Source organism: Saccoglossus kowalevskii, chromosome 3 (assembly GCF_978046115.1).
Source record: "Saccoglossus kowalevskii chromosome 3, keSacKowa6.1, whole genome shotgun sequence".
Taxonomy (NCBI): Eukaryota; Metazoa; Hemichordata; class Enteropneusta; family Harrimaniidae; genus Saccoglossus; species Saccoglossus kowalevskii.
The window spans coordinates 33,545,867-33,566,269 of NC_140643.1; the positions used below are offsets into that span (position 1 = coordinate 33,545,867).

At 34.8% G+C, this 20,403-nt stretch overlaps 2 protein-coding genes across 3 annotated transcripts; one reads left to right on the forward strand and one right to left on the reverse strand.

The window, feature by feature from the left end:
• Window positions 1–1,147: 1,147 nt before the first annotated feature.
• On the reverse strand, window positions 1,148–9,455 carry LOC100366980 (CXXC-type zinc finger protein 1-like). Of its 2 annotated transcripts, none has more exons than XM_002738527.3 (15): window positions 9,243–9,455; window positions 8,912–9,069; window positions 6,796–6,896; window positions 5,911–6,005; window positions 5,517–5,609; window positions 4,937–5,011; window positions 4,671–4,784; window positions 4,274–4,378; window positions 3,844–4,025; window positions 3,339–3,546; window positions 2,978–3,088; window positions 2,604–2,653; window positions 2,342–2,435; window positions 2,073–2,225; window positions 1,148–1,451 (listed from the first exon to the last, which is right to left on the reverse strand). In XM_002738527.3, the coding sequence occupies exons 1-15, from the start codon at window positions 9,264–9,266 to the stop codon at window positions 1,305–1,307; spliced, it is 1,710 nt and encodes a 569-aa protein (XP_002738573.2). In that variant the 5' UTR covers window positions 9,267–9,455; the 3' UTR covers window positions 1,148–1,304. The 2 variants fall into 2 exon arrangements, with proteins under 2 accessions (XP_002738573.2, XP_077868612.2); XM_078012486.2 differs by having other exon boundaries at window positions 5,902–6,005.
• On the forward strand, window positions 9,435–15,427 carry LOC100379027 (large ribosomal subunit protein mL46-like). Its single transcript, XM_002738524.3, has 6 exons — window positions 9,435–9,544; window positions 10,329–10,563; window positions 11,060–11,199; window positions 12,483–12,625; window positions 14,668–14,799; window positions 15,205–15,427. The coding sequence occupies exons 1-6, from the start codon at window positions 9,502–9,504 to the stop codon at window positions 15,352–15,354; spliced, it is 843 nt and encodes a 280-aa protein (XP_002738570.1). The 5' UTR covers window positions 9,435–9,501; the 3' UTR covers window positions 15,355–15,427.
• Window positions 15,428–20,403: the final 4,976 nt, after the last annotated feature.

The window sequence follows — 20,403 nt, forward strand, 5'->3', positions numbered from 1 at the left end:
AAAATACAACATTTTCAAAAAAACAAGATGGCTGCCAGTCGGCCATTTTGAATCGAAGCGCTAAACCACTGCATGTGCATATGTCCCACATAAAGTACGAGGCACATGCAAAGAATGAACGGAATCGGTTCAAGGGATTCTGAGATACGACTCTGGACGAACGCACAGATGGAGACCGAATTATAAGTCCCCGTTTTCGGACTTCGAACGGGGACTAATAAGTTATTTCCAGACCATTTCAACCACAAAATAGGATTCCTGTTTTCTGATTTGCATTGTATATTTAAGCGAACCATGGTTGTTATAGCAGCCAGGTATTTTGAAAGTATATTATATGTACCGGGTAACATTTATTTTATTTAAATACGTGTTCACTTTATCAATTAAGGTAATGAGTAGGATTGTAAATACCAGTTGTGATCAGCATCCTTAAAAACCATATGCATGATATTGGAATTTAAATTTATAACAAATTGTTCATTGTTTTCTATACTAACCAAACATAGGATCATATTTGTATATATATATATATTGACAATTGCTGTATATACTGTATATAATGCCAAGTAAACAACTGTTTTCATTCATCATCATGTACTGTTTCAGTCATAAATTAATGACGGAATTAGTAACCAAAAAAATACTTAACGGCTAGTAAGATCCTGATCATATTAGGATTATTTGTATGCATATGACCAAAGTTGGTACAAAATCTGTTCACCTTCAGGGCGATTTAAATTTAGAGATTGCAATGCTCTTGCAGTCCAATAGAAACCAGAACCAGTACACTGAGTATCCTCAGCATTGACAAGCATTACTCTGCTGAATCCACTCCACATAGCTATTTCAATAGGTGAATGCTGGCTGAGGAGGCAACGATCACCTACCCCAGGTGCTGGAGGTTTTAATGTTCCACCCACCCAGTAGGATAATGCTACATAAACAACATGTAGCATTATCCTACCGGGCGGGCGGGCGGGCGGAGCATTACAACCTCCAGCGCCTGGGGTAGCGATCACCCTACACTTACCTGTTTCTTGTGCCCAAGGTATCAGGTGATAAATAAGTTTTTATATTCTTATTTGTTTCAAATTTGTAGATGGACATACACAAGCCAAATTCCCATTGAATTAAATACAAAAGCAAATTTCATCTAAATATTTATTTATCAAAAATCTTCTTGAAATTTACACATTAATTTCATGAATCATGCAAGATGGAAAAGGGTGGCCATTTGAAGCTGTTTACACCTATAAACATGGATGGCTTTGCTGCACATTTGACTAACCATCAATAAGAGAATGTCATGACATATTACTGTTTGAAATAACAGGATGGTGTGGATCATGACACATTGTGGAATGTAGCATTAGACCAAGTACACCAGCTCTATTTGTCATGGCTGTTTTAACATTGCGTTCTTGTTCAAACAATTCATCCACTTGCAGCCACTGTAAAAAGGAAGAAAAACACACAAAAATGATTCTATTATGTGCAATGTATCAATTACGCCATGATTATTAATAACCAGCAACATTTTATCAGCTCTGCTGTCGACTTTGTCAAGCGGAGCTTATCATATGAATGATTGTTTGTCATCTGTGTCAAATTTTTTGACTTCTTTTTGAAAACTACAAGCATGATTGCTCTGATACTTGATGTATATGTACCTTGGGTAGGCCTCTCTTAGATTTGTTCATTTTATGATGATATCTTCAATTCTCCAATTTTGATGAATAATTTGGGTAAAAAGTGATATTGTCAACTTCTTGTTAAAAACCGCAAGTCCGATTGCTTTGATATGATACATATAGCTATTTCAGGTGGACCTCTCAGATTTGTTCACTTCAAGATATATTCAATTCTCTAATTTTGATGAATATTTTTGTCATATTTGGTAAAAATTGATATTTTCAACTTGTTGAAAACCGGAAGTCTGATTACTTTGATCTTGTACATATAGACAGTACAGTTCATTTCTTCAATTGAAATGTGCATAGCTAACAGCGGAACTATCTCAGTCGAGAGGCTGTTTGTTTACTATATAATTGACTCGAGAAGCAATTACTTACCTGTCTGACTCTTTCTAAGTCTATCTGTGCTCTTCTGAGTTTTTCCCAACCATGGTGTTTGCTACATTTTCGCTTAGATGCTCTGCAGTATTCACCAGTTTCTTCACATTTATTATTCATCAGTGGACAAGCACATGCTTCATCTGCCGCTATCTGTAGAAATGCATCAAATCTTGGTCAGTTTCATCACATTCATCTTATCTACGATATGTGTATCCTATCACTGTTTTCATTCGCTTGAAATGTGCACACGTACATAAAACACATACCTTTGGTTCTTTGGTGTGTTCTGGACAGAGTACCTTCAGTCTTTTACAGTAAGTATTCTGTAGTGCATTATAGTAATCACAGAACATGGACTCACTGCAACAAGGAGAATACAGATGTATGAAAATACATTATGTGGGTGCTGAAACATTGTAGTGCCTACCGGTAATACCAGCAGTGTTCATGAACTACATTAGTTACGAGCAACATGATCAATACCTCCGCTTGTATTCAGACAGCTACACTTTGGAATTAATTACTTACCCAACTATTCTTGTTTGGAAACATGATCCAAATGATGTTTGACTTTCATACTGCAAAAGATAAGGTAGAAAGTACACAATGTGGAAATCATGCAGGTACACTTCAATACATTTAAAGATTCACTTGCGTAGAATATGGATAAAAATTTTTATTAAAAAATCAATGAAAACGAAAGAAAGAACTCCCGTGTGGAGAAGTTTTGATGTGTATCAGATAAATAAGATAATCCCTTAAACACTATTATTAAGGTGTGAAATGTAATTCAATGAATGAAATTAAGGACACTTAGATAAATAAGATAATCCCTTAAACACTATTATTAAGGTGTGAAATGTAATTCAATGAATGAAATTAAGGACACTTAGTGGTCATACCTTACTGAAGCATTTTTCCATATGTTTAAGGGCTGCTCTAGGGTGAACAGGATGGCCACAACTGACACAATAAATACTTAAATCAGCCTCATCATTTTCTGAATCAATATTCTGAGAAAAAATACAAGTACATTCCATGTTACTGAGTTATCATTGTCCAAAAGTCATTATTTATAAACTTTTTAACAATGAGAAAAAACATATGTTATATGTATAGCTTCAGTATATCTTAAATGAAAAATAGAAAACGCAGCTTGCCATTGTGTTAAGAAGTTAACAGGCAGGTGAACAGACATAACCTAACTGTAAACCTAATGTAGATGCATTAGTAGTTGTTTTCAAACCCAAACTGGTAACCTACCTCCTGACCAACTTGAATACTTAATGATTTCCCCTTCTCAATAATATCATTGAGCTCAGCAATATTCTTATCAAGCTCTGCAATCTTGGCATACGTCTCTTGTTGCTCTCTTCGAATTTTCTCCAGCGCTTTTTTGTTCTGTTCCTCGGCAACACAGGGGCTCTGTTGCCATTCACGAATCTGCTGAGGTAGCATCTGATAGATACGACTACAGACACACGTATACACAAAACATGAATAAGGCAGTGTAATCATCCTGAGCAAAACTTGATAAATCATAGAAAATTTGCATATTCAAACACAAAATAATAACAAATTTGTAACATTTATTTCCTGTCACTCGCTGAGAAAGGTGATTGGAGTCCATGCAATGGTTGATTTTGTAACATGTTGACATTTTTTTATTTCAGAGTGTAAATCTATTGTCATGTTGGTGTTTATTGACACAATCTTGTTAGGAAATTGATAAGAACTAAATTAAAATTATATAGATTTATCAACTTACCTTGTAGCTCTTTTGATACCACAGTCATCAGAGCAGTATTTGCTGTTATTTCTTGCAGCATTGACACAACCAGGACCATAACATTGTCTAGGTTTTTCATTCTCTTCTCTCCTCGTCTTCTCAATATCATCTTCCAAATGCTTCCTCTTTCTTCGTTCTGCAGAGCCTCTTTTGCTCTTAGACTAACAATGATAACAATTTGACATTATGACTACAATGAGTTTGTTTTCCTATTATCAGCCCTTCATAGCTAATTTTGTCTGAAATTCACACACTTGCATAAACCAGTATAACAAGAAGTTTATTGTCACGACCTCACAAAACTTTTAAAAATAAACGCCGCCACATTAAAAAAAAGCAGATTGTATATGTTAAAACCCCCACCCCAAAAAATAAAGCTCATATACACACTAGATGATTTCAGTATTACCTTTCTCTCTTTACTTGTTGCTTGATTCACTGACTTGCTTTTCTCTTTTTTCTTTTCTGGTTTCTCATATACTCTTTCAATATCAACAGTGCTTCCCAGCTCATCCTGGATATGCATACACATGAATGATAGAGAAGTAAAGTATAGAAGCTTTATACACAATAGTTACATCATTTACTGAATTCATACAAAAAAACAGTATAGATAACTGATGACTGTTGGTATGCATGAACGACAACCAAATTATATAAGCCTTTTATAATATATATTTGGCAATACATTTCAATACCAATTTGGCACCATGTAAATACGTAAATGAAGAAATTTACAGCGAAAAAATATTATAAAAAAAACAGCCTCAGGGCCTAAACCATGAACATAAGAAATAACTCCTTACCACAGTATCCAAGGGAGGAAATTGAAAATGAGATTCATTTTCAGACTCAAAACACATTGATGGTGGAGGTGTAGATGCATCATCTACTTTGAATTTATCTCCTCTTAATAGTTTCTATAAATATAATGAACATGTATAATAACAATTCAGCATTGTTTTGTGATAACTTGCATTCCATTTTTTACGTGGTTACAACACAGTAATTCAATATTTGGGTAAAAATGACGAAAATTGGATAAATTTGTGCCATTGAATTGAATACTTACTCTAGAGCGAAATATACACTGTCGAAACCGACACTTCTGGCGAATTTTGTTAGGACCACCAAATTTACGCATATCCTGTAAATTTAACAATAAGCCTTAATTGCATCATTTGTGGTTTAACAAAAAGTAAAGCTAGGAACAAATTCACAAGACAATCAGGCAGTGCTCTAAAAACAGACAAAACCGGGTTTTATTAGCAGAAAAATTCACACTATTGTTTACACCATTTTTCGTCCTTGTAACATGAAATATGATTGATGTAAAAATTGAAACATTACTTTAATTTTCATATGAGTGTACCATGTACCTTCTTAACCCTTTGATTGCAATCACTTTCCCCACCAAAATTTTCATGCAACATTTCACACACTTTAAAAATAAATTTCTATTATTTTTTTCTCTATTTATTTATTTCAGCATGTACATTTATTTGTTGAAAAGCAACAAACATTAATTTTTATCATTCAACGAGCTACATGTCATAATCAAAATTGTTGAAAAAAGTATGGAAAATATAATGTAGGTATATTTTGTGAAATCAGTAAGCATGTCCACAAACAGTAAAATTTCTTAAACTTACTAGACAAAAGTCACACTTCCCACAATCTTCAGTCCGAACACATGCTTCACATTCTCCACAACGACGGGTTGACCTTGTTGTATGTTGTTTTGACTATAAAAAAATATTTTGAAAAAGTTACATATACAAAGACTTTGCCATCAAAAGAGAGGGACTCCTACTTTGGAACAAGAAAGATTCCCGTTTGTATTATTAAATACACACAGAATACATATTCATCAATCTCTCTTGACGTATCATATCCAGTTCACAAACAAAAACATTATTCAAATCACTTTACACCCTGTGAAAAATATAGATTCTGGATCATTATTTAATTGACAGCAATTGAAATACCAGATGAAATTAATAACTAACTGAAATTCTATTTACAAACAGTTTTTACCTCACTTACATATCTGTCACAATCACTGGAATCAGATTTCTTTTCCTTGTGCTTTTCTTTTTTCTTTTTGATTTTATATTTAACTTGAAGACTAGGGTTTAACTCTTAAGAAAGAAAAGTATTTTGATATTTGGTAAAATTTATTAAGAGAGGTGGCCTTATCTAGCCTTGAATCCAGCCATTCCGAGTACACATCCAAGAATGGTTTGGTGAATAGTCAGCACAGAATTCTGTATCACCACTGATTGGCTGTCTCCATGACTTCAGTACATTGCATACATAGACTAACCTGTGGGGTAAGGCCCAACCACAACTGTTCAAACTGAATCATTAGTCTATTACTCATACAAGTCATTGTCATGAAAAACAAAATGGCCTTCTGTTGGCGCATATGTAAGACATTACGTATTGTCTTCATGTTAAGTTTGAATGAAATCCGTCAATGGGTGTCCGAGATATAGCTCTGGGCGTACATATGGATGGATGGACGGCCGGAACGAACCCAAATTAATAGTCCCCGTCCGAACAGGAACTAACAAGTCTCTTGATAAATGGCATCTAGTCTAGTCTTAAAGCGGGAGGGTCGTCACCTGTGCACATTCGGAAATTGAGTCCCAAAGGCTCATGGGTAGATACTTGTTTGTAAACAATGACATGCTATGGCCATCTGACGCATACGCAGGTGACAACTTCCCCGCTTTAATCTAACAGTATTCACATGCACAAACCTGCATTTATCTACTAACTACACTGAAGCAATGACATGCAAATGATATCTGACAATTCTGGTAGTGTTGAGTCGTATCTAACTTACTGGGGGGGTAATCTACTTTATAATCACTGAGCTTACCCATTTTATGAACTCTGAAGGCATGCAAGACAAACCGGACTTACCTTTACATGGTGGACAATACCATTTTTTTATTCCCTTTGATGCATGCTCCGTTATTTGAACACAGTCACCATGGTACCATTCATGACAATTATTACAGTATCTACAAGACAATTATATTCCAATGTTAAAAAGTTGCTCTCTGAGATACCATGATTACCAGGTATACCGAGGACTTATTTACAATGTGATGAAGATCCCATTAAAGCTGAAGTGCATTGCACAGGTTAAATTATCAAAAGACTGAGGTACAAAACTAGAAATACTGATGCAAATGATTCTGCAAAAGAAGTGGTATAGTACACAGCGACAATTTGATTGGCAAAAACAATTAGTTAAATCATGGAAGGTAAAAAGAGAGGAGATAGGACGACTTTTAATCCGATTTATTTCTTTTGTTTCAAGCTGACAATATCGCCTTATTGCTATTGTTTATATTTCGTTTTACCCCGTCACCAGTGCCGCTTATTTACTCAGCGAAATGGGATGAACTCACATTTTTCGTGACTGAAAAAAAAAATCACCGTCACGAGTGGCACTGTGCATCAGCGAAGAGAGTGTATGCGCAGTAAGGTTCATGTGACGTCATAGGTCATTGACAAGGCCTGACACCGGAAACGAAACACTCATCAGTTGTTTTCCAGCGTGAGCGGATGATACGCTGCTCGGTCTCTGCACGTAAACTTGTTCCATTTTTAAAGACGAAAAAACTACAAGCGCTGTTGTCTCCCGAAGCTCAAGTGGGACTTTATGTCAGGAACTTTCAAGAAAGCTTTGTCTTGTTTGTATGCGGGGATATGCGATGGTGAAAAAAACAAGATTTTTTCACAATAGTTTCGCCATTTTGTTACCGCCTTGACAGAAAGACATTTATTTATTAACACAACATCCCCGGAGGGAATGAAAAGGGTTACAAATCAGATATTAGTAAAATTAAAATAATAATAACACAACAAATATACTTATAAATACGTTGTGTGTGTGATCATATGGAAGGCGGTGCGATGTTAGAACCCTGGTGTGATCACGAACAGTTATTGTTGTGTCAGTTTTCTGATATGAGCATATAAATACATATTTTTCATTTCATTTTAACGATTTTTACAGTTATTGTCCGCGATTGAAATACTCAAATAGGGAAAGATGTTGGGTTTTGGTTATGTTGCTGTCTTGCTTGATAGTTTTACTGGTGCAGCAAGATTTGTTGTCATGTTTGAATTGAGCCAACCCGAATATTAAATATTCACGTAATCGCATTACGGAATTGTTTACCAAGTAAATAAATCGAAACGATCATCGAACATGGGAGAACAATAGCGTCCTATCTCCTCTCTTTTTACCTTCCACGGTTAAATCATGGTCATTTCTTTTAATACATGGGAAAAATCATGAAGGAAAAAATCAGGTGGGTTCACAGAAAAAAATCATAGTGGGTGGAGTAAATTTTGTAAGTTGAGTTATAGTATTTAATACTATTAAATACTATTATAGTATTTATTTATTTATAGTATTTATAGTATTTAATGAAGAACTAAAGACAGTTTAAATGAATTCAGACATCTACATATAAATTGATCGTTCAGTATTTGCAATTTCTTTAAAATAAAAGGGCAGATTGTGGGCGAGTCATGACTAACATGAAGTTGATCAAACAGTGTGACAATAATGACGTCACTGTCACTGACTAAACTAAATGGGCATCGTCTGGCTGATGTGGGGATTAACACCTTTAGACTATAGCGTTTCTTAACCGATGTTGCAGGACTGTGCTCTAAATTACTTGACAGACAGTAATTGATCAAACTAAGACTGGTTAAATTCCTTCAAATGGGGTTTAGATGGTCCCTATTAACTTTCTTGAATTTGTTGTCACCTGTGACCGAGTGGTAATTTTCACAGATCTAGCTATATTTTTCTCATACTCATTTTCATCATTCTCATGTTTTTTACTAAGTCTCACTGTATATTAGATACTAGTATTTTCACATTCACATCCTTTATTTTAGCAATAATATGCACTTTCCTTTCAGCATTACTCTCAGGCACATTAAATATCACCACATTCACATGGAAAACCTTCAATAAACTAAAATTGTAATATGATAACATCATGCTTACATCATGAATCTGTCCACCTCGCTCGACTTGCACAAGCAGTAAAGTGTGGGTTCTCCTTGTGTTTGTTGCTGCTGGCTGTCCTTCTCGAAGAAGGTCATGATTGATGCGACCTTGGCCTGTCTTTCTGGTAAAACGAATGCCTTGGCAACGTCGGCTTGCTGTAAAATTGAAGAATATAGATTGTAAAATGGCTCATGTAATGTACGATCGCAGTACATGTATGTATACATAGGAAATGAGTCAAGTCGTGAACATTTCAGCATCGTGCATGTTCTCGCGAGATTCAAAGCCAATATTTTGAAAAGTAGATAATTAACTTCGCACAACTCACCGAACCTGACTCGCTGTCACTCATATTAGATGTTTTTAGTAAAAGAAAATGTAGCGAAGAAGCAAATAACAAAAAATAACCAAGAGGCGTTTGAAAAATTAAAAGTATTCAGACACATAAACGCAGCGAAGAGGTAAATCTGTCGAGTCGGCCTTTCTTCCTCTCAAACAACGCTCACTGACTGTGTAATACGTCATCGGTAGTTGTGTTGTTTTGGGTCAAAGGTTACCACACATGCAAAGGTCAATTCTTCTAGAACATGTGGAAATCCGTGAGACCGCTTGGAATTTCAGCTATAAGAGGTGAGTTAGTCTAAAGCATGAACCTATTAATGACGATTCGAATATATAAGTATTAAAAAAAGTGACCTGTTGGTCGAAAATTGAGGTGAGTTGGAAAAATGTTCGACCTCGAACGAATGCATCTTTTTTTTATAGCGGCCACCACGGGTGCATCAAAGTTTTCTGGTAACTTGGTGATCGCAGTACATGCATGCATATGTACGCTGTATTAACTATTTCATCCAATTATTAAATCCCATTTACTTATGACATAACTACAGATGTTTAACCTGATGTAATACATAAATGCACATTTTTCATTAGACAATCACAATATGACACAATATCATATTTTCAGATCGCAAGCTAGTTGCATGAATTTATAATAATTAAGTGATGATCACAATTTAATGATTGCATATTAGTATATGGATGATACATGTATATGCAGTATAAGGCCATCAGTTAACCAAATGTTCAGTAAACTTTTGCACCCCAAAATAAATTTGAATTTTCTGTTCAAACAATTATAAAACCATGATTCCTATCGTATCCTAGTAATTCACACACTTGTAAAAGGAATAGTTTTCACAACTACAAGTTTTTATGGTATTCAGTACATAGCACTTGCACTGCTTTATCTTTCTTGGACCAAGCGATTTTAGTACAAATACAAAGTGGATGAACTAACAATGTATCCCCAATACTAACACTCAATTTTTTTCTTGTCAAAGAGAAATTTGGATAATTTTGTGTGTGCATATTGAATTTTGATGTTATTTACATTCTATTTTTCTGGCACAAGTTTTTTGCAGACGCTCACAACCATGCATCTGTAAGCACCAACAAAGTAGCATCCACTCAGCTGAACAGGAACAGAAACAGCCATGGCATCTGCTAAGTGCTGTGTGTCTGGAACGATATCCAGTAATAACACAAAAATTAAATGAAATTGAAACACGATATCAGACTGTAATGGACCAAATAGAATTTGAAAAGAGTGTTTTAGCTGACCATGAAGTACAGTTACGAGAAGACAGGTGAGAAAAAATAATCACAGAGAATAGCTTTTCAAAGCAACATTGTTGCCCCATAACTGGATATTAAGCAGTGACAAGAAAGAAACCTTGAAACATTTTCATAATAATTGCTATATCAACAAAACAAGTATATTGTCTGTAAATATGAGTTTTGATTAATAACAATGTTATTATTATTATAGTTTATATGTATATGCTTACATTATTTTCTGAATGTTTAATTTTTCCTGTAATAATTCAAATCTATCTATAAATGTTATTATTAATATGACCCACTAATGTTGTAAAGCACCAAATGTACCGATATGTGTCTGGTAGGTGAAAATTGTGTATGGTACCACAAAACAAAATGACGTGCATATATTATTATGTATGAAAAACATTACCAAAGAATGACTGAGATACATATTTCTCAGTTGTCACGGAAAAAGGAATATTTATGATTTATAATAATTTTTCAACATTTCATTTTCATTCTTTGCTAATTATATATCAGTGAAAGATTGGCACGAATGCAGAGTGCAGAATACGATGAGGATGAAGAAGAAGGTGAAGCTAGAGTGATAACAGCTGCTGATTTAGAAGATTTAGGAACTGAAGAACTCAGCCATTTTACACCAGCTAGTAAAACTACAGGTAATAAGCCACTGACAATGACATAGTCCCTGTTCAGTTTTTAGTAACTGTGAATTATGAAATTCATAAAATGCAAAGTAATTTATTAGTATGTAACGATTCATAAATGAATTTAGAAAGACATGTCAAGGCAGAATGGTGAAGACTTATTGACTGGTCACTGGCTAATATTATGTAAAAGCTGTGTTAAGATTCATATGAAAACATCATTTGTAAATGGTGCCATAATGTTTATGTTAATTGGGAGACAACATTATTGCAATTCCAAATTTTGATAACGCAATCTGATTCAGATGAATTCAGTTTGGAGTATGTACATCTAAAAATGCCTTGAACCAAGTGAAAAGCTAGTTTTTATATTAGTCACATGTTTGAATACTGTAAAACACCTTATTTTCGCTTGGAATTAATTTTCGCTGAAGGAATGATTCAATGAAAATAAAATCCAGTGAATATACCTTTTTTCTATATTTTACATTCAACTCATCCAAAATCAGTGAAAATAAATTCCATACAAAACACCCAAAAAGTCTTTACAGTGAAAATTAATTCCAGCTAAAATAAAGTATTTTACAGTATGCTATGGTATATCATATTGGAATTTGCCATAATCAAAAAAGGTGTCAATAGAGTTCCAGAAAATACGCTGGTGCAGCATGTGCTTCTTAGATAATGCATTCATGAACTTGATGTTGAATTTTGTACCAACTTTGAGTAAAATCAGTCAAGTTACATCAGAGAATGGCAATGGCAATTGAAAAAAAAATTTACATGACCACGAGTCGAGCATTTCAAATCCAATCACAAAACAAAGTGGCAGGCTTCAGTAACCCACCATGTATGATATTCATACCATGTTTAAATTACATTGACTCAAGTATGCATCAAAAACAGTTTTATAGGACAAGTTCAAATTTTGTGATTTTAGTTTTGTTCAATGAAAATGGCTCCAGTTGATAATATTTTAGTGAAATCCAAAAATAATTAGAAGCTTATGCAAAATATTATGTCTTGCGTTCATACCAAATTTAAACAAAATCACTATCTGGTAGAAGACTTAAGTAATTAATGAATTACTTATGAAGTACATAATGAAATTTCAATTACTGAATTACATATATGACATTTATACATAGGTTACAAGAAACATTACATAATTATTGTCTACTGTATTAGACTGATATCTTACATGTATGTTGTTGCTATGGTAATAATAAGTTTACATATTATAACATATGTAACATGTTTCAGGTACTTAAAACGCTTGTGCTTCTTTTTTTCAGAAAGTGATGAAAAAAATGATTTGAAATCATTGGAAAGAAAATTATCAGAAAAGTTGTATCTTTTGGTCAAGTGTAAACTTGGCAAAAACTCTGTATGGCTTTTACCACAAGGGAGAAGAGAAGATGGTGAATCAATGAGAGAGGTATGGCATTGTGTGCTAAACACACAATAGAAGTCTTTGCAGTTAGTGTGTCTGTATGTGTGTGTTAGTGTGTGTCTGTTCACCTGTTCCACTGATATCTCAAAAACCATATGTTTGCATAATTATTATTCAATTTTGGCTTTTCTGCTAATATTTCAAGTACTAAACATTACATTACAATGGAACTTAGTACATAGATGCTCTAGGACTACCGGTATGCACAGTTGTACTTAGTTTTGAATAAAAATCAGTGCTTATTAATCACCTAATTTGCATATTGATTAGTACATTTTTGGCTTTTCTACTGATATCTCAAGTACTGATCATCATCACATTTCAATGATTTTTGGGGCATGGATTCTCTAAGACAATGCTCATACCTTTTAAGTCCCCGTTCGGACGTAGTCCGAAAACGGGGACTTATGTTTTGCCCTGTGTGCGTCCGTGCGTCCGTGATCACCTGTGTTTCGAACATGCATGGACCAATTGAGTTCAAACTTCACTCATACATCACACATTATATGGGACATACGCACATGCATTTTTTTCATGATCCGATTAACATTAGCCGAATAGCGGCCATTTTAAGGCAGAAAATGCATCAAAATCGCACATTTTCACCATTCTGGACCCGGATCTCAGTTTTGCATGGACGGATTTTGTTCAAATTGAAACTGAAAGTGGTCTGAAATTTCGGTCATGATCTGCTTTGAATGTATATGTCACTCAAATATGAACGGAACGGGGACGTGTCATTGACAATGACTTGTTATTTTTTGTTTCCATCTGTGCATATTAATTACCTAATTTGCGTGATAATTTACTTTTCATCTTTCCATTAATCGTCATATTTATAATGAAACTTGTTACATATGTGCCCTGGAACAATACACAGACTGATTTAGTTTGGGGTTGAAATCTATGCATAACAATTGCTTAATTTGCATAATACTCACTCAATTTTTTTTGAAAAAAAAACATTTGGTTGGTATATTAATGCCAAGTGTGTGGAGTCTGTCATTTGAAATCATAACTCAAAGATTTGGTTATTCTGAAATCATATCAATAAAACACTTTTATTCAATATGAGTATCAGATGTATGTATGAAGTTTCAAGTCAGTCGGTTCAGCCATTCTGTAAAGGGAAGTACGTGCCATAAAAAATTCAGATTACCTAGACCTTCAGAAAAGGATCAAATTCCTGTTTAATTTCCAAGATGGCTGCCAAACCAGTCAATCAATCACAATTCTGAAAGTTTGGTGCTGTAGTTCCCAGTGTTTAGGAAGTTTCAAAAGTCTGTTAAGGTGGTTTAGGGTACAGTAAAAGTACAAAGAAAATAGTGTCCAAATGGACTTAGACCCTAAAAAGCAAGCCATCCCTTGTAAAAAAAGATTATGTTCATAATAACTTCAGGTTATTCCGATATCAATATAGCACATAAAAACAAGAGTAATTTGACAGATGGTTATAGAGGGCACTATGCTAATCACCTGTAATAAATTCCTGTCCCAGGTCTAAACTAATTTGACATTATAACATGCATGGATTTTTTTAAACAAGGGAACAGGGGCGCAGCGCCCTCATGCCTCGGCCATTCGCCCCTTACCCTGGGGAGCAGATCCTCTGGCAACCTTAAAATTCTAAATGACCAGGGATCACATGTAGCCAGTCTTCAGCAGTGACCTGCCTGATAGTAATTTTGGCCCCAAGAAATCCATAGAATGCTCCATTTTAACTTAGAATTATCAAAAACTCCACACCCTGGTAGGCAGAACCCTATATCCCTCACTTGGTGGCGCCTCTGAATTGCAGTGCTCCCTCTTGCTGGTTTTTTTTCCAGAAAAACCCCTGACATGCCTGTGACAAGCAATAGTTAAATTATTGATGTGTTTTTTTTTTAAAAAAAACAAAAAACTGATAGATACATTTGTATTTGTATATGTACATGTGTATGCTATATACACATATACATGTATGTATGTATGTATGTATGTATCACTGGAAGCAACAACTAAGATAATGTTTATTGATATATTTGCAGACAGCTGAAAGGGTCCTTGCATCACACTGTGGTGATATAATCAAAGCACAGTTTTCTGGTAATGCTCCTTGTGGATTTTATAAATATAAATTTCCTACAGAATCCAGATCTGATGAGGCTGTTGGAGCAAAGGTAATACATGTTTTAGCTTAATTGAAAATTTAGATAATTAAGAGAGCAGTAATGCTGCTACTAGTAATTTTTAACAAAATGACATTGCAATTTACCAGACTACTTTGTCAACTATTTTGAATAGGAAAATGGATAAATTTATAAAACTATTCCAGTATGCCTTTTTCTTTGGAATTTTAAAATTTATTAAAGTTTGTTAGTCAGAACCATCTCCAAAATGCAGTAATTTCCTGCAGTGAAGATTGAATGGTGTACATTTCACCACAATGACTTTGTTTGGGGATTAGTTGCATTGTAATTACACTGTTCATAGCGACAGTTGGGGCTTGTAAAAATCACGGAATAAATATTTGTGCTTTGACAAATTTTCAAAAATGTTACTTTAATGTATTTATTGTTCCAAAGGTATTTTTCTACAAAGCCAGACTACTCGATGGCAACGTATTAGATGCCAATGATGTAACAGAAGACTATGTATGGGTATCAAGCAAAGAACTTCCACACTATCTCAAGCCAAGTTATATGAAATCGATAGAGCAATTTTTGATAGAATAACTTATCAACTTCATTTTTTTTCTCTTCTGTATATTATTTTAAGTTTAATAATAAAAACACAATGAAAACTGTCTTTAAAGTGTTATGTAGGGATGATCATCAGCAGTAATGATTTGTGTTTTTAGTCCCCGTTCGGACGCAGTCTGAAAACGGGGACTTATGTTTTGACCTCCATGCGTGCGTGCGTCCATGTGTGCGTCCGGACCTGTATCTTAGAAATGCCTGGACCAATCACAATCAAACTTCACACATACATCATATATGATATTATACATATGCACGTCAATTTGTTTCACGTTCTGATTCAAGATGGCCGAATTGCGGCCATTTTTGTGCTAAAAATCATCAAAATCAAGCATTTCTCGAGTGTTTACAGATGGATTTTGTTCAAACTTAGTATATACATTAGACATTATAGGACCTTGATGCACATCATTTTGTTTTATAATCTGATTCAAGATGGCTGAATGGCGGCCATTTTTGTGCTGAAAAATCCTAAAAATCAAGCATTTCTCGGCTATTTACAAATGAATTTTGTTCAAACTCGATATATACATTAGACATTATGGGACCTTGATGCAAATAATTTTGTTTTTCAGATAAGATTCAAAATGAACAACTGGCGGCCATTTTGTTTCAATGAATGTGGTTCTCGTGCCATATCTCTGACTTGCTTTCACTGATTATATTCAAATTTTATATATTCGTTATACATCATGTGATATATATACATGTATTCAAAATGGCTGATTTTGAATGCTGTTCCAAAGCAATATCTCTAAATATGGACAAGTACTTGTTTGATGATCAGATACAAATGTCAATCATTTTAATGTTAAAAAACCATATTCCTGACATGGTTATATTCCAGCTATATTACTATAAACAAAACTATATTTCTTAAATGTAATAACTAACGGGGACAGTGCCATGCATGGCTTGTTCTGTTAGCAGTGTTAGAACAAATTATGCACTTTATTTTTGTCATAATCCAACTGACTGACAACCAGTGGCCATATTACTGCCTATAACTCAAACTGATTCGAAATTAGTGTTGACCTGTGACCCACATTTACAATTTGTTACGCATGAGGGCTGACTGGTAGAGAATAATGCTAAAATACGTTTCTCAATCCGACCAAATTTGGCTGTCAGTTTGACGAACGTTTTTTTTTTATAGACAGTGCTTCTTTATTAGTATTTTCGACCTATTTAAAACAGCCAGTGACGTGCATTTATATTCATCATGTAGAATTTGTTTGTTAATAAGGTTGTTTAATGTCAAAATTGCAAGGCCATATTGCTTTGAAATCAGTTATGTTACAATGGCGACAAGAAAGTAAGATTTGTAATTTTGACATTTTTTTTTAACTTGTTACTTTCCGTGCATGTGATGATTTCGTGATATGGTCAAAAATGGCTGTTTGTTGTAAAAAACCACTAAAATATTTTAACATGTCTAGAACCAGCACCAACTCGCGTGTTGACCAATTTACTTAAAACTATTATAGGCAGTTAATGGACCTCACTTTCATTTGTCAACTCAAGATGGTTAAACTGACGACCTTTTTCTTTTCCAGACAAACGTGCTCTGAAGAAATTCACTTCCAAATTTAATACCTAGATTGCCCATCATAACATACAATGGCCGACAAATGGCCGACTGCCAACCGTTTTAGTTGTAAACAAAACTATTAAGATCAGGTATTTTGACATGTCCAGACCTTGGGCAAGGATTGGATTTTCTTCATACATAGTGATAGAAGTAACCATTACTGGAGATTGATGCACGTCACTAGAATGGCTTGCTCAATCCATCTATCAGGTCACTCAAATACTGCATACCGATATGCACAATTCTTGAAGCTGTAAAATAGCTATGTAAAAAATGTTCACTATGCACAGAACTAGGAGCTAAATTATCTTTAAATGTGTACATTTTTAGCTCAGCTGTCAACTTTATTGAACAGTGCTTATCCTATTACCGTTAAATCTGTATTAGAAGCCGCATCTCTAATACAAGTCGCACCCATTCTTTTTGAGCATACGTGTAGATGCTCTAATTGAAGCCGCATTCCTTCTGTTGCATTGTACCATTTTAATAAAAGCTGCAGCTTCTATTAGAGTACAGTAGTACATGTACCTTGGGTAGACGTTAGATTTGTTCATTTGTGATTGCTTTGATATTATACATATAGGTACCTCAGGTGGACCTCTCTCAGATTTGTTGATTTTGTGATACCAGTATCTTCAATTCTCTAATTGGAATGTGTATTACTAAGGGAGAAGTTGCCTCGGCAAAGAGACTGAACACCAATCATAATGAATAGGAACCTTAATACTTGTGTGCTATGCTGTTGACATTTGTTTTCTTGCTGTAAACATATTCAGTCTCATGTGTAACAAATGCATCTCCATAGGGGGAAAAATACCACGATATGCAGATTTTGACTCTGCTGTTTTACTCTAGGATACACAACTTCATAACAATTCTATATACTTGTGTGCTATGCTGTTGACATTTGTTTTCTTGCTGTAAACATATTAAGTCTCATGTGTAACAATCTCCATAGGGGGAAAAATACCACGAGGAGCAGGTTTTGACTCTGCTGTTTTACTCTAGGATACACAACTTCATAACAATTCTACATACTTATACATTGCTGTAGTTACATGGTTAAGAAGCATTTTGTAATGTATCTATGTATCTTTCGAAGAGTTTCAAGTCATTCACACAGATTGGGGTATGGAAAATTTCATGGGCTGAGCAAATCATTATTGAAATATTTACTCTGCGATTCTGTTGCAAGATATTGAAAAAGCAAAATGTGGTATTTGCAATTAAAATTCTAATGCAGCAATGCAAGCAATATGGCAAATTTGCATAATACACGATAAACAAATTTTGATACATTTTCTTAGCCACGTGTGCATGCAATGTCATTTCTTCGACATGCCAGATTTTGTTCAAAACTGGTAGAAAAACATGTACTGTAAAATCTGTATTAGAAGCCGCGGCTTCTATTAAAATGGTACAATGCAACCAAGGGAATGCGGCTTCTATTAGAGCATCTACACATATGAGAAATGATGAACTTTTGGTTCTCAATTATTCAAAAAGAATGGGTGCGACTTCTATTAGGGATGCGGCTTCTAATACAGATTTTACGGTACATATGCAGGTTGACAAGTATTTCAATCCTGTAATCCTGTTTTAAAACAAGACATGAATGTCACAGTCCCCATTATTTAATTATAAAATACATGGAACATCTGCAAACAATTGAATTAATATGTACTCGATGTAGGTACAACTCAAAGTGATTTCCCTTAATCTGATAACTGAAAACTTTCATTGACTCAGAGTACACAAGTGCAACCAAACTGTCTCGTACATGCTCAAGAAACTGCATTCATAAATCTGAGTAAACCTTGATGTAACTTTAATAACAACTTGATTTTGTTAAGGTAGCAAGACTATTGTTTGTGTTGAAAATTACGATTTTTCACATTTATTTATTATTTGGTGAAATGCACTATAAACTTTCATCTGATAAAGTCAACGTAACCTAGAATGTCATGCAAGTTGGTTAAAATATAGATTTTCTGAAGGGAAGCAATGTAGCTTCAGTCATGTTTTCCAAAATCAACACAGGTTTAATCTATTACTACGTTCACGTTACGGGATCTCGGCACGTGCCGAAATTTTTAATCCGTTGTGTTTGCAGAGGGATTACAGCAGTTGTGTTTACGTTATTCAGGACCCACTTAGGACCGACTGGACTCGTGCCGAAATCACGCTCTCATTCGTCGATCTGTTATTTGGCCCAAACATGGAAGATGATACGCATATGATGATAATAATAATTGTTATAGTGAAATTATATCCATTTGTTGCTATGGTGTTTATTACGAGCCATCGTGCACATGGACGGCAAAGAAGATTCGAAATACAATTATTTTGTTCACATCAATGTAAAATGTGCAAGAAAATAGAGGTTGTAGCAGCACATAAATATGCGTCGCTGATGACGGTTTGCATTCATTACTACAGCATTCGACCATCTACTAGTATATCCGAATTTCCTGTCATCGTCATTTCATGCTAGTATCAATCAACTTATGTTTTTCTTAAATTTACCACCGAGGGCGTGATTTCGGCTCGTGCCGAGCGTTCAGGCAGCAAATCTCGGCACGTGCTGAGTTTCGGTCCCAAGCATCTATCGGGACCGAGATCGAGTTCTTTTCGGCACGTGCCGACTCGGTCCCGACCGTTCACACTCAATATTCGGCACATGCCGACTCGGTCCCGAGTCTCGGAACGTGCCGAGATCTCTAACGTGAACGCCACTTATGTGCCTACAAGTTTCAAAGATAAACTCAAAACAAAGCAATGTTAAGATGTGTTATCAGTAGCTATCTATCACACAATTAGTGTTTCCAAACATTTGAGTGGTTTGTCTCCGCCCCTGTTTATTTCACAGATTAGTCATTTGCATATGAATGTGTCAGACACAAGGTCACACAGCCACTGAAAAAAATCATTGATTTTGGTGTTTTCATCTGCCGATTTTATCGAACTATAGCTATCCTATTCCTTTATTTTGTTGGTTTCCAATAGCCTTACACATTTGGATGCCCCTACACATGGTAAAACAGACCTTGATGGGAAAACAAGTCGCTTGTGCAGATAAACAAGCTTGAAAATCTTTGCTGTGACGTCGACGTTTTCTAAAAGTTTGTTTTTCAAAATACAAGGTCTTTAACAAAAAATAACGTATACTTATTGTCATCTGATTAACACCAAATTTTCACAGCTTTAAGGTGACAATGAGAGGAACTTGAATGTGTCCAGACAAACTATTTCATGGATTATTTACCAATGTGTTGTGGTTTGAGTTGGGGGCAATGCGACTAAAACAAAAATTAAAATTCAGGACACTACTTTTTAAAACGAGTTGCTTGAATAAAACTGACCAGACACATTCAATTTACCAGACTATTGAACAACTCTGAAAAGTGAAAAAAAAACTTCTAATCACCAGCATA

Coding starts and splice junctions, on each gene's coding strand:
- LOC100366980 (XM_078012486.2), bottom strand. CDS start 9,266: ATGAGTGACAGCGAGTCAGGTTCG. Junction 4,379..4,670: donor TTCCTCCCTTGGATACTGTG/GTAAGGAGTTAT, acceptor ATGCATATCCAG/GATGAGCTGGGAAGCACTGT. Junction 2,654..2,977: donor TGGAAAAATGCTTCAGTAAG/GTATGACCACTA, acceptor TATCTTTTGCAG/TATGAAAGTCAAACATCATT.
- LOC100379027 (XM_002738524.3), top strand. CDS start 9,502: ATGTGGAAATCCGTGAGACCGCTTGGAATTTCAGCTATAAGAG. Junction 11,200..12,482: donor ACCAGCTAGTAAAACTACAG/GTAATAAGCCAC, acceptor TCTTTTTTTCAG/AAAGTGATGAAAAAAATGAT. Junction 14,800..15,204: donor ATGAGGCTGTTGGAGCAAAG/GTAATACATGTT, acceptor ATTGTTCCAAAG/GTATTTTTCTACAAAGCCAG.